We start from the raw sequence: 14715 nt of genomic DNA on the forward strand, positions 1-14715 counted from the left end.
CGGGTGACTGTCTGTGAGGAGTGTGGTGTGTTCTCTCTGTGTCTGCGTGGGTTTCCTCCGGGTGACTGTCTGTGAGGAGTGTGGTGTGTTCTCTCTGTGTCTGCGTGGGTTTCCTCCGGGTGACTGTCTGTGAGGGGTGTGGTGTGTTCTCCCTGTTTCTGTGTGGGTTTCCTCCAGGTGACTGTCTTTGAGGAGTGTGGTGTGCTCCGGTTTCCTCCCACGCTCCAAAAACAAATGTTGGTAGGTGGATTGGAGACTGAAAAGTGTCTGTAGGTGTGAGTGAATGTGTGAGTGTGTCGCCCTGTGAAGGACTGGCGTCTCCTCCAGGGTGTGTTCCTACCCATAAGACGATCTGGAGCAGTTATTCATAAGGTCACTGTGCTCAATGGCAAATATCCATTAGAGGAATGTAAAGTTCCAACAGCACTAGGCTTTTGGAGCAGCAGGGCTGTCTTTTTGGATGGAGCACCATCCAACATCAGTATCTGACTTTACTACTGCTCTTGTAAAGGAACAGTATCAAATGCTCACAGAAAATGTTCCAACGTCTAATGTAAACCCTTCCTCTAAGCCATTAAGTGTAAAGAAACACAGGAGTTAAGTAATGAAATGGAAAAGCTCAAAGAGCTTACAGAATCCAGCCTCTCCTCCTGATGTAAAAACTGAGCGATGTCCTCTGGGGTGGTTCCCAGCATACCTTGCTCCTGTAGGTATTGGATGCCTCTCTTTGGTTTTTTATTGAACCTTTAAAACAAGCACAAACACCAAAATATCAGTAATGTTTTTGAAATATATTCCTAAATATAATACTGTTCAAAAGCTTGGAATCATTTGCCATGTTATAGTATTATTTCTTTATTATATACCCAAATAACAGGAAAGTGCTGACACCATCACTGGGAAATGCTAACCAACATGGGTGTCTTCTATTTCACAACAGAATTAGGAGTAAGACTTCTCCTCCAAGCGTGTTGAGCTCCAAAATGATTTACTGGAGATACAACCAGATACAGTGATTCCAAACTTGTGAAGGCTCGATTTATCAGATGTTCTCTGGTTTTAAGACGTCAGCTGAGAGGTCTTACAAGTCAATGCCCTGCTCGATGATCTCTTTCTGCTGTTTGAGGACCTCAAACTGCTCGGGGTTATCTGTGCCGGACATCTGCGTGCTGTAGCTCCCAATGCCGGATGACGCGGTGGAGTCCAGAGAGTTAATGCTCCCGTAACGGTTAATGGTCTCTGGGTGTTTGGACTCATTGGGCTCCTGTTCTGAAGGCTTTTCCTGACCTGAGGGAGGGGGAGGCAAGGGAAGTGAAAAAAAAAATAGAAGGGGACAGGCAGAGAGAGATAGAGAGGGGGTGGGGGGGTGGCGCAGGGGGAGAGAGAGAAAGAGAGAGGTGAACAAAGCTGGTAAAGCCCCAGGCCCCAGTGGTGTAGCAGTGGAGACAGTATGATTCATTAGCGTTCTGGCGGAGCTGTAATGTGCGAAGGCTTCACACACTCCTCTCTCTGTATGAGGTCCAGAACACATTTCAAAATGTCAGTTCAGCAGCATTTAGCTTCTGAACAAGACAAGAACACAGCAGCAGGCAGCTTTTGGGGAGAGTGTAGCCTAAGAGACAATCCTCTAAAAGTTAAGGGCTCCCCAAACCAAATCAGCAGAGAATGTGTATGTCCTAAAAAACGTTAATAAATCGTATTAACCACACGTGGAAAATAACGGATTACATTTATTCGTGTTACTGTAACTGAGAAGTGTTTGTGTAAAATTGGACTTTTTGAAGTGGTTCAAAAAGTGGTTCACTCGGTTTTAAATCAAATCCATTACTGAGTAAAAATATAAATAAAAAGGTAAGAAAAAACTCCCGGAAACTTCCACAGTGAATGACAGGCTGGAGAACCATCTACTGATAAAATCACAAGAGATATTGAAGGAAATGAACCCCTGGCCGTATTTAAGGGACCACTTTGGCTTCAAGTGCAAGAAAGACAACATCTTTATAACACAGTGTGAGCTGGTGTTTGCCGAGAGAGAAACAGCAGCTTATAAAAACCCAACCTACGCATGTAGAGCCTGTACAGGTTCAATAACAGTAATAATAGCCGTACACTGCATTGGTAGTTAAAAATAAGCAAAAAAAAATGCATCAGTGTGTATACAATATTTTAGTACTTTTTTCACTTCTGGTGTGTGTTTGTGTGTGTGTGTGAGAGAGAGAGAAGGAGAGCGAGAGACAGACTCTGGGCTCTGATTACATGTCGGAAACCCTATAAAACATTCAGCATGCTGTTCTCTCAGTAATCTGAGCCTCCAGGTTGCCATCATGTTTCCACTGTTCTCAGACTTACCTCATCTAGAGGCACTACATTATTTTCTCCAGTGACATAAACACATGAGCTATACACACACACAATGAAAAATAAAATGCACTGATTTACTTAAAGGGGAATTCCATCCTGTTTTTTTTTTTTGTTTTGTTTTTTTAAAAAGTTTTAAGATCGAAGTTCTTTGATAGTGGAGTTGTTGAAAATGGTGGGGGATAGGAAACAAACGTCTGATATCTGAAACATTTAATGTTTCACACAAGTGACCACAGTTCTGACTCTTAAAGAAACGCCTGTGTCTTGCTTTGTTCAAAATATCACAAGGATCAAATACCACAGCAACAATCATCCCCTGTTCAGCCTCCGGTTTCAGCCTCCGTTGACTTAAGTGAGGTACCCAGACGTGAGCAGATGGATCCAGATCCACAAATTAATGTACTAATGTAGTCAAATATTTCCTATTTCCTTTTTAATTGCTTATGAACATGCTCCGAGATCTACCCCCAAGTATGTGTCTCTATAAGGAACCTTTTCATATTAAAACCACTACAAATAGTTGTTTACATGTCAACATTTGAATTATATCAGTTTAAAAAAATATACAAATGGAAATCCACCATCATTTCCACATTGACAACACAATTAAAGTCAAAATTAAAGTGCACTGACACAATGTCATAGTTAAATTCTGTGCATTAGTTTTCCAGTGCACTAAACAATATCAGAAACCATATACTATGCTTACACGGCACAAACCACAGAACTATACAAAAACACAAAAGGATCTTACGCAGCAGATGAGCATTAAGAGAGGTCATCTAAAGCATATAGCTAGTGCAAGCTGCTCTATCCCACCACCGACTAAACACAGGGCTTTAATCAGGCAGAGAGTTACTACAGCAACCAGGACATTCACTTCCACTCAGATAATACCTGCTCTCCCTTTGATGTGCGCACAAAAAGACAAAGAACAGAAACGAACACAGCAATGAAGACATGCAGACAGCAGGCTTAAAATACAAGTTCAGTGCTCCCAAGCAACCAACAGAACCTTTAATAAGTTACAAGGGCAAATTACATTTTAACTTTGGTGTAGATATGCTAGGAGAGGAAGAATAATTATGAATAAAATTCTCCCTCACCGTCTGTCCCTATGACAGCTACAGTTGTGAAGCTTTTGGATTATATTAATAACAGAAAAAGCTGAAGAGGTGCCCTGTGACAGACTGCAACTGATTCCAGGTAAACTCAGGAAACACTACAACCCTGATGAGCCCCTACAGAACAGGAATCAATGCTTAAGAAACTGTTTCGCCCGTCTTCAACTTAAAGAAATTTGGTTCATTTTGTTTTAGTCTTCATATCAACAACATGATCCATTTGTTTTTACCATCACATTATTTATCAAGACGGGCTGGAATGAGAGTTTCTACAAGTCTCTGAAGGAATCTGGGGTGTATGGCTTACCGAGGCTGGTCTGAGAGTTGGGGTTCACGTACTGATCCTTGCTCCATTCCACCATGCACTTGAGGATGGAGACTAGACACTCCAGGCCTTTCTTCCTTAGAGTGAGCTCCTGGAGATCAGAATCAAATCAGAATCACTGAATCACAACATGGTTGGTGTCCACAACGGTCTTCGCCAATGAACCTTTACCTAAATTATTCAGAGAAAATCTTAACGAAAGCCTTCAGTTTGAACTCCAAAGACAAGTTTTATAAGACTGCCATTCCCTGTTGCTCCCACTCAAGCAATGACTAAAATGTGTTAGAAATTTAAAAACTGGACACATAAATATTAATCAATTCTGGGAACAAGGCTCAGATTGTCAAATGGTCAGATTTACCTGCAGAGGGGTCGTGCCCAGCTCATGTCCTCCTCGGCCTTGTGCAATCTTGGACAGGTCATTCACCAGCCTCTCAAATATATTAGCAGCATTCAGGTCACAGTCATAATTCACATAGATGTCCACCACACTCTGGGCATCTGCAGGAGCCAGTGATCACAAGGTTAATGACGGAAATTTAAAGCTTTGGAGAAATGAATTAATCTGTAAATGGTAATAGAAACTGATTAATACCAGCACATATTCTAGTGAGGGTCTGAATGACCATCCATTTGTGGTCATAGGAGCTTGTGGACGTCTCGAGGATGTAGAGGAAAATCTCTTTGAAAAACACCTGAGGAGAAGAAAAAAGGAGATATGAGATCTGTCCAACAGTCCTTTGAGAACAGTGTCTAAAATTATCATGGACCAATGGACAAAATGAAACAATAAATCAAGCAATAAATGAATCATGGCATTGATTTGTAGTGCAGCCTCTCACAAGAACACTGAGATGAACAAAACTGGCAAAGATTTCTTCTGAACCAAAGTGGACGTTAATGATAAATCAGAGTTTGGTTTGGTTTGACGACGTGTACACACACGCACACACACACAAACACTCATACCAACACAAGTACACACCATAATAAAGCCGCAGCTAAGATAAATCTACTGTCGGTGAAATGCTAATGGCAACAGAAGACACATGAATGCTTTATGAGGGAAGGAGGACTGAGTTCAGCACCTCAATTTGCATCTTGAGATGGGTTTTGAAGTTGGACAACAGTGTGAGGAAGATGGACAGCGAGAGCTCAAAGACTTCGGGGACGGAAGATACGCCATTTTTGGACAGCGCCACACACAGATACTGCTTGATGGCGTTGATGAACATTTCGTTGGTCTTGAAGATGGGTCCTGCGTTCTGCAGGATGGATAGCAGCAGCTGCAGCGAGAGCACCTTGGAGCGCAACTCGTGCGATCTGGAGACAGAGGGAGAGGATTAGGTCCAAAAAATATAGACAGTTGATTCTAGATGTAGCCTGGCAGCCAAGCCATATTTGGTGTGAAATATCTGCTTCTTTAAGGTTGCACTGGACTTGACTTAAGTGGACTTTATTAAAACAATAAAACACAAGAAATAAATGTAATATATTAACTTTTTTTAAATTCATCTGTTAGCAATAAGTGCAAGAGCCCATTCAAAACCGATGAACACCTCATCAACAGCCATAGCTTCATTGTAAGGAATCTTAAAAGCAGCCAGGACAAAATCACTCAGAGCAGCTTTCTTTTAAACACTGCATCACTGACGTTGCCTTTGGCTCAGCCTCCATGCTCTCCCTGAGCAAACCTGATGTAAATCCTCAGAACTGAAAGAGTTCTCTGTCTCCCAAACAAAAAAGAAATCAATACTGCGCTGCCACAGGCTTCCTCCCCCTGTCTCTGATGACAAATAAGAACGAACGAGTGCACTTCCATCTGAAACTTGGTCTAAGAACTCTACAAATACAAAAGAGAACTAGGGACTGTGAGGTCATATTTGATAATAATTATTAATATCCTGACTTAGGCTTTCATTATATACTCAAGAGGCTGATGTCACTCAGATAAACAGTTGACTCCTGTAGTTTCCCATTTAACAAAATAAATCCCCAAAATCATAATGAATATGGAATAAATAGGCAGCTTCAGTAAACACACTTTTGATCACTGGTATCTGCACAGCATAAGTCTCACCCCTAGGTTTGATTGACAGGTTTCTATGAAATTTAAAGGTTTCCATATATTTATGAATTGTTTTTATTGACAATGATAAATAATTATTATTATACTGTGAAATCTGTACACCATGAAATAACCCCTACTCTCTGGAGTCTGTTCGTCTGATGTCCATTAAGAATATTGTAAACCACTAACAGGTCTGTGCACTGCAACTGGTTTCATCTTCCCAGACGCACACTTTAGGATAATCCAGCTTAACCCTAGCATAACCTAAACCATCCCTCAACTTCAGTTCAGTTAGAGCTAGTATCATGATCTAGCAACACCACCAACCTTATCAACATCCAACTCCTGGGAAAATGAATCTCAGTCACAAAGAGAAACCACACAGAGATATTCACTTAATAAACACATGCTCTTTTCCTGAAAATCAGACCCTACTCTGAATGAATATCTATCTGATGATGTTTGAATTATGATCATTGTTTTATTCTAGTTCTTCTTGCAGAGATCACAGTAGGCTTCTTTTCTCAAACTATCCTCAAGCTTCGTTGGCTGTAGAAAATCAGTCTTACTTTGGATCAGGGGGACCGTCTGAAAGGGGCTTCATGGACAGCTTGCAGAGGGAGCGGAAAACCAAGAAGGCATCCTTCTGAAGAATGTGGGAGAATTTTGCCCCTGGCGCTGGGCCTGTAGGAGCACCAGATTCCTGCAGAAGAGAAAGTAAGACTCAGACTCCAGTGGCTTAAAATAGCAAAGCAATATTCTAATCCCAAACAACACCATGACATATAACACTACATTTGCTACTAAACATGTAGCAGATACGAATATATCATGATTATAACCCTAGCTTTGCTGCTAGTTGATAAAATAAAATAAATGACTATATTGATAACCTGGTACACTTAGTATTTCAGTGTGACTAGCTATTCAAAAAATTAAACGACATTATAAAGTACTTCTTAAGTACTTTCTTTATAATTTCTTAATTATTTCACGTCTAATTTCCTCTCATAAATATCTATCACATTTTATTACCTCAAGCCCTGGTTGTTATAAACGCTGCTTACTCAGTTCCACGCTACAAAGTGTTATGATCAAAGAATAATATGTTACGCCAGTGGCTTATGCATAGTCTGCATAGTTTCCAAGCTGTTTCTGCTCTGAGTGTCACTATTACGTGTGTAATGTCCACTTTGTCTGTGATGGACCTGAGTGTCATTGGAGGAGACGGAGAGACGGTCGTCAGGCAGCGAGGGAGTAAAGCTGGCTGAGATGGGAGTTCCCGGGATGCCGTTAGCATGAACATTCTCATTATCGCTGCCCAGGCCCCCTTCCTCCTCCAGCGAATTGGACGTGGCCTCTGTTGGTTCCCCCTCTCCTCCACTGCCCTCCTTCACATCTGAACGCAGATGAACAGGGTCCAGGCAGTTTGCTTTAGGGGTTGGTTCAAGGCACAGTGAAGTCAAAACAGCACACAGTGGGCACAGCTCTGCTTTATCCTGATTAGAGTCGCCTAGAGTGCTCTCGCGTTGGCATAATGCATTATAATAACAGATAATACAACAAAACCCGTGATATTCTAGATATCTCTAGATACTCTAGATATTCTCTCCACAGCAGTGATGCATTCCTGCATTATCCCAATATTATCCCCACTTTAAAAGCCATAGTCCTCGAGAGTAAACATCATTCAATAAACCACAGGCAGATCGTACCTCCAGCCACTGTGTTGACAACCTCTTGCAATATGCTCTGCACAATCTCCTGAGCTTTCTCTTCATAATTCGGACTCTCCTCTTCTTCAGGAACGTCCGAGCCCTGCTCTGCTGCATCTACGAGAAACAAAACAAAACATAAACACAAAATTGTGTTTCAGCTCAGTTTTATTCCACATAAGAGTTTGGTTTATTTACAGGGAAATGTATTTGCCCCATTTCACCTCCTCATTCCTCTACTTGGCGCTATTCATTTTCCAATTCTGTTTCTAATAAGCGCACTGTTAACAGGAGATGGTAACTGCCTCCAACCAAACAGTCAACAGTGACACAGATTCACAGGAAACACAACCTGAGACGCTGCACTTCAACTCCTTTTCGGTTCAGGAAGATGATGAATGAACGTGTTATTAAATAAAGGCAAATTCCCATGAGATCTATATTTTCCTCTTAAAATTTTTACCCTGATGTCTGTGTGCGTTCATTTTTTTACATGAACATTTCACAACCTCAATTTACGCTTTAGAATTAAACTGGCTGTTACAGTGCCTTCAAGCTTGATATATTCAAAGGATGTACTGATTATAACTGAACACACTGTTCTTTAAAAGAAGGTTAAACACTATGATATGATGCCCTTTATAATGCATTATATTGTTTTAAATGCTGTTCTGAACTGGTTAATATCATCCTAATATTCAGGGTTTGCTGAAGTCAGGGAAAATACGTTTGTTATTATTGTGTGGTCAAGTGAATTCATTGTAAACAGGCATTACTCTGGGCTGCTGCTGCCGTGGCCTGGTCAGCCTCAGTCTGCTCGTTCTCTGCGGGGCCGAAGTCCGAGCCGTTCTCCGGTTCCGGGCTCTCGTAGGGAGGAGATCTCTGCGGTTCTAACTTGCCATCCTGAAGCCCTCCATTGGCCTTTTGGCCTTTGGCCGGCGTGTCTGGCTGCAGCTGGGGAGATTCGGGCTCCTGCTGGCTGAGTGGAGAGTGTTGCCGGTGCCTCTCTCTCTCCATCTGCTTTGCCTCCTGAAGCTGAACAAACACAAACACAAAGAAAGAGACACACTCTGTTTAAACAGACACATGCTTCACTTACAGTTTGCTAAACACTCTTTATCATCCCCGCTGGGATGAGTCCCAAAAAGCCCAAGCTGCTGAGCTCCCACTTCTCTGCACAAGAAAGCAAACGTCTGCATTTGGGATGAATAAACGTAAACAGTAGTGCAGCACCATAACCAAGGATCATTAGACAAATGTGATTTTTATTAGGGATTTTATATTTGAATTAAAGCAGATAATTATAACCAATAACTTGTCTGATATCATAAATAAGAGTTCAAAGACAACATTTCTAATGGTCTTTCCACCAATAAGAAGTCACTCTTGATAAGAACATCAGCTAAATGTTTATGTGGAAAAAGTATAATTGATTGGCAACTGTTAGTTTATATTAACCACTTAGGGCTCTGCAAATGTACTCAATGAGCCAACGTCACAGACTTAAAAGGGGTATACCAACAGTTGTTCAAAACTTTTGCATAATACGTTGCCTGAGATGTTTTTTTGTGCTCGGTAACGCATTGAGAGGAATTAAATTCTTCAGATGTCTGGTTCCTATCACCACCAGTGTGAACATCTCTGTTTATCTTCTTTCGGTTTTATTTCAGGAGCCACTCGCAACAAACCTCTATAAATGACCCGTTCACATCTTTGTCATTTAATGAACAAATAATGAAGTCCCTGCCTGATGCTCATCCTGCTTCATATATTTTATGGTAAAAGTAACGTATTATTGATTATTACCATGGGCCATGAAATTCCATATTGATGCATCCCTGTTTTCCAGCAGTTACATAAAAAAAACTGGGATCTTTACGATGGGAGTACAAGATGTGTCTGAAGTTAAAAAACCCAAAAAGCCTGTCTGACTGCATGCAGCTGAGCTAATGAACTAGTCTTAGCGAGAGCACAGCATCATGCTTGATCTGATGAAGGATGCAGTGATGCCATAGAAGAGTGTCTTTGTTCAAACAGGTGGATTCTGTCATGTATTTGATGTCAAAGATTATGACGAGTGAAGAGTGATTACAAAAAAAAAAGTAAAATTATACACATTCTACAGGAATAATGTGATGGAACATGTGGAAAGGGCTTTGGAGCTTGCAGTGAATAGTTATTTGTTCTAACACTGGGGGTGGGAGCCTGTGAGTCATGAGCACCCTTCAATTTTAGATCAAAAATCAGGTTCTTGCGCTTCACAAGTTTAATAACATAACAGACACCACTACGCAGAGTCAGCACCACTGGGAGGAATAAGAATTTATGACATTCTTTACTCTTTGTCCCGTTTGCTCTTGAGTGGGTGTAGTGCAAAAAGTGTGAATGCTTCATTAAACACAGCTCACTGAGGCCTGAGGTCATTCTGCATTATTCCACTACTTTCTCCTACTCAACCGGTCACAATCATGCAAACCGAGCGACGCTGTGGAGAGTGCACTACTCAAAACCTAGAGACATCCAGCATTTAAGGTGTTGTTATATACAGGTGCAACTCAATAAATTAGAATATCATTAAAAAATTAATTTATTTCAGTAATTCAATTCAAAAAGTGAAAATCATATAGATTCATTACAAACAGAGTGATCTATTTAAAACCCAAAAGTCATTATCTCAGAAAATTTGAATAATTAACACAAACACCTGTAAAGGTTTCCCAAGCCTTTTAAATGGTCCCTTAGTCTGGTTCAGTCTGGGTCAGTAGTGGTACAGTCTGGGTCAGTAGTGGTTCAGTAGGCTGTACAATCCTGGGGAAGACTGCTGACTTGACAGATGTCCAGAAGGCAATCACTGACACCCTCCTGCTGAATCCAAGCACATGAGTGGAAGACAGTGGAATTCAATGTCCCAGAGTCTGGAGGAAGAGGGGAGAGGCACAATCCAAGCTGCTTGAGTCTAGTGTGAAGATTCCACAGTCAGTGATGGTCTGGGGAGCCGTGTCGTCTGCTGGTGAGGTCCACTGTGTTATATCACGTCCAAAGTCAGTGCAGTTGTCTACTAGGACATTTTAGAGCACTTCATGCTTCCCTCTGCTGACACGCTTTATGGAGATATGGATTTCATTTTCCAGCAGGACTTGACACCCATCCACGCTGCCAAAAGTACCACTACCTGGTTTAATATCCACAGTATCTCTGTGTTTGACTGTCCAGCAAAGTCGCCCGACCTCAACCCCATAGAGAATCTGTCAAGAGCAAGATAAGAGACACCAGACCCAATGCAGACGAGCTGAAGGTTGCTATCAAAGGTCCATAACAACTCAGCAATGCCACAGGCTGAACGCCTCTTTGCCACACTGCATCATGGTGCAGTAATTCATACAAAAGGAGCCTGACCAAGAATTGAGTTTACATACTGTACATATTTTCCATGCTCCAATATTTCTGTATTAAAAATCATTTTTAAACTGGTCGTATATAATATTCTAATTTTCTGAGACAACGACTTTTGAGTTTTCATTGGCTGTTTGTAATGAATTTATATGAGTTTCACTTTTTGAACTTAATTAATAAAATAAATGAAGTTTTTGGTGATATTCTAATTTATTGAGATGCACCTGCGTGTATATGTTTTCTACAAGAGCATTAAAGCTAAGAAGGTTTATAATCACTTTAAAATCCAGTTGCTGTAGGAGCGCAAACAGGCAAAGCAGATTTAGTTTAGTTTAGGGACCAATAGTGTGCATCTTCTGTGATATGAAATATTGTGATGTGGTCATATATCATGTGTTTTGTGGGGTACTGTTTTGGGCAGTGGTCTTCATTGTCAGAAGTCACTTTAAGAGGGGGATATATTTACGTAATGAGAACATCGAGCTAAAATGCATTTCAAATCTATTTTATATCCATTTTGGGTCCTTTTATACCCACATTTTATGTGAATAATTTCAGCCTAGACATCATCCTGATAATTAATCACGCCAGGGACAAAGGGCTCTGTCTTATCTCTCGATATTAATCTCATCTCAGCATATAAATATTTGACATATTTTTTTTAAAAAAGTGCAGAAAAATAATGCTCCCCATAAAATTGTTACTGTTCATTCAGATGAATCAGAGATATCTGCTCATATCGTGAATGTTGTGTGACACCTGAGCTTCAAGCCAATGCTTCATCCTCTCCGGTCGTGTGTGAAGTGGACATTTTAACAGTGAGCTAAAATCTCAAAAGCCTTTTAAAAGGTGGAGTGCGGTAAAGACCACTGCTGGACATTTTTAAAAAGCTTTGTATGGAGATGAAATGAGGCGATTGTGTTTTTAATGCAGAACATCTCCAATGTTTCGCTCTCCCTTTCTCTCATCATCCACATGCAGCTGTCTAAACCAGACACACTCACTCAGAGGAAAAAGAAAAAACAGCAGAATCACATTCCTATACACTTCAAATAAATATCGAAAAAAAGAAATTCATCGTCATGGAGAGAAGAAGAGTGCAGGCAAAAAAGAGAAAAGAGGAATGAAAAAGAAGCCACAGCAGGCACACGCAAAGACTAGAGGTGTCTCACAGAGGTAGGGGTGGAGAGAGAGAGAGAGAGAGAGAGAGAGAGAGACAAAGTGAAGAGAAATGGATGAAGCTGATGCACACAAAACCAGAAGAATTCAGATCAAGCAAACTCAAGGCAGGCCCTATCACTCTTTACCTGACGGTCACGCTTTCTGGATGCCATAGACCAACTGATCTTGTGATTTGTAAGCTAGATTTCAACAGGAAAGGGGGAGAAGGCACCAGCCAAGAAGAAAGAAGAAGTTAGATGAAGGTCAGTGCTTCAAATTGTTTGGGAAACTTTGGGTAAAGGGCCACTCACTGCCTGGTTCTCCATTCGAGCGAAGATGACGTTCAGCATCTGTGTGAGTGTGGCCTTGGCTGTGGTCTGGTTGATGAGGTTCTTGCTGGCCAGGTAGATGTTGTAGCATGTTCTCACAGCCTGCAGCACTGTACCCTCGTGGATCTCGATGTGCTGAGAGGTCACTGCGGTCAGCAAGGCCTGAACGGATGGGAGAGTAGTGGAGGTGTAAATATATGACCTTAACACAACTCAGGTCTGGGGATATTTTGATCCAGTGCATCACAAATGATCAAACTGCACCAGCCATATAAACAATCTATGTATGCAGTAGCGTGTAGCTCAGTGTAGAGTGGTGGGTAATACTCCGCCCTTCTGTACATCAGACTAGGGTTCGATTCCTGCAAGAGTAAGAGTACCTGCAGATAATGACCCGAGGTCAGGATCGAACCCAGGACCCTGGAGCTGTGGAGCACCTGCAGCAGCACCGTGCCACATCGATACAACATTATTTTAATAATGAGCAGATCAATGGATAAGCAAAGGTATTTCATTCAAAATATTTATAAATTCATTGTGAAAATGACCAAAAGATATTTTAAAACACAAACTGGTTTGGCTCATGAATATGCAAAAAAACAGATGGCCATTTTAAATTATTGTCTGGATTCTTTTCTGTCTTGCAGACCATGATGTCCTTGAAGGCCTGTAAATAAGACTCTCCAGGTCGTGAAGATGTACATTACATTTTAGTTGACATTAATGATATTTGAAGTGAAACTGAAATTTTTACAACCCTAAGACCACATCAAGAGCAATCACTTGGCACCATCCTCTGAACCTAAAATTCCTTTATCTGTATGTTTTAGGGGCAGGTCTGAGATTTATTATTTCCATAGGCCAATATCTTGTTGACATGTGTAAGACATGAAGGTCTCGGCCTCAGTGGCTTTTAGGCTGCATTCCTTGTTAAAGTCAAAGCCTCCTACAACACATTCCAAACTCTCTCTGTAAAATACTACAGCAGTAACTTCAGCTGAGTGAAGAGAATTAGGCAAATTCAGCAGAGCATGGGTTCAGGTTAAACCAGTTCTAAATAAAGGAAAGTGTGTGTGTGTGTGTGTGTGTGTGTCCACGTGGCAGCTTGTTATATGTCAAATCATTTTGTGACACTTAATATTGAAATCTCATGTTAAAAAACATTTTTTCACACTGCTGTGAGCAATAAGATCATACATTATTACTGTGATAGATTATACGGCAATGTTCATTTCAGGTTACAATGAGTAAAGTCAGTACTTTGTAGCGTGTTTATTATGGTTCTATAATAAATATTTTTTTTTTTTAATTATAAAATTATCAGTGAATAACAGTAATCTTTGTGCAATATATTGAGGATACTTTGTAGAGGATATGTATTTATTTTTACTTTTTTCTTAGCAATCTCTATGAACCAAAACCATATATTAAACCTTTATAATCTGTAGCTGGACTCCCTCATCAGTCTGTGGGCCCTGGAAGCAGCCGCAGATGGTCTCGATGATTCTGTCGATGAGTTTCTTCCCTGGGGCAGTGCTGTCCGGCGCACTGCCCGTCAGGTGCCCATAGGCAATGAGTTTCTACAAAAAAAATAAATAAATAAAATAAATAAATAATAAAATAATACTACTAATAATAAAAAAGCCACAAATCACATCAGCAGCAAACTTTAACGACTATTCCACCGACACCTCTATTATCTCTATTCCACCGACACCTCTATTCCTCTAACATCTCTATTCCTCTAACAACTCTATTCCTCTAACAGCTCTACTCCTCTAACAGCTCTACTCCTCTAACAGCTCTACTCCTCTAACAGCTCTACTCCTCTAACAGCTCTACTCCTCTAACAGCTCTACTCCTCTAACAACTCTACTCCTCTAACACCTCTACTCCTCTAACAACTCTACTCCTCTAACAACTCTACTCCTCTAACAACTCTACTCCTCTAACAACTCTACTCCTCTAACATCTCTACTCCTCTAACAACTCTACTCCTCTAACAACTCTACTCCTCTAACATCTCTATTCCTCTAACATCTCTACTCCTCTAACATCTCTACTCCTCTAACATCTCTACTCCTCTAACATCTCTACTCCTCTAACAACTCTACTCCTCTAACATCTCTATTCCTCTAACATCTCTACTCCTCTAACATCTCTATTCCTCTAACAACTCTACTCCTCTAACAGCTCTACTCCTCTAACAGCTCTACTCCTCTAACAGCTCTACTCC

The 14715-nt window shown here is 40.9% G+C and overlaps 1 protein-coding gene across 2 annotated transcripts in view; it reads right to left on the reverse strand.

Moving 5' to 3' along the window:
• arfgef1 (ADP-ribosylation factor guanine nucleotide-exchange factor 1 (brefeldin A-inhibited)) overlaps positions 1-14715 on the reverse strand; it is a 59367-nt gene that overhangs the window by 22374 nt on the left and 22278 nt on the right. Inside the window, exons 4-16 of one of the 2 annotated variants that reach the window (XM_066642248.1) lie at positions 13913-14059; positions 12462-12641; positions 12297-12350; positions 8373-8631; positions 7597-7713; positions 7090-7280; positions 6451-6584; positions 4899-5133; positions 4406-4505; positions 4172-4311; positions 3793-3901; positions 1086-1287; positions 633-744 (exon numbers count right to left, since the gene is read on the reverse strand). In XM_066642248.1, coding sequence (XP_066498345.1) covers positions 633-744; positions 1086-1287; positions 3793-3901; positions 4172-4311; positions 4406-4505; positions 4899-5133; positions 6451-6584; positions 7090-7280; positions 7597-7713; positions 8373-8631; positions 12297-12350; positions 12462-12641; positions 13913-14059 — 1980 coding nt within the window. The remainder of the gene's footprint in view (positions 1-632; positions 745-1085; positions 1288-3792; positions 3902-4171; positions 4312-4405; positions 4506-4898; positions 5134-6450; positions 6585-7089; positions 7281-7596; positions 7714-8372; positions 8632-12296; positions 12351-12461; positions 12642-13912; positions 14060-14715) is intronic. The other variant, XM_066642255.1, reaches the window with a different exon arrangement.

Source organism: Hoplias malabaricus, chromosome 1 (assembly GCF_029633855.1).
Source record: "Hoplias malabaricus isolate fHopMal1 chromosome 1, fHopMal1.hap1, whole genome shotgun sequence".
In the NCBI taxonomy this organism is placed as follows: domain Eukaryota; kingdom Metazoa; phylum Chordata; class Actinopteri; order Characiformes; family Erythrinidae; genus Hoplias; species Hoplias malabaricus.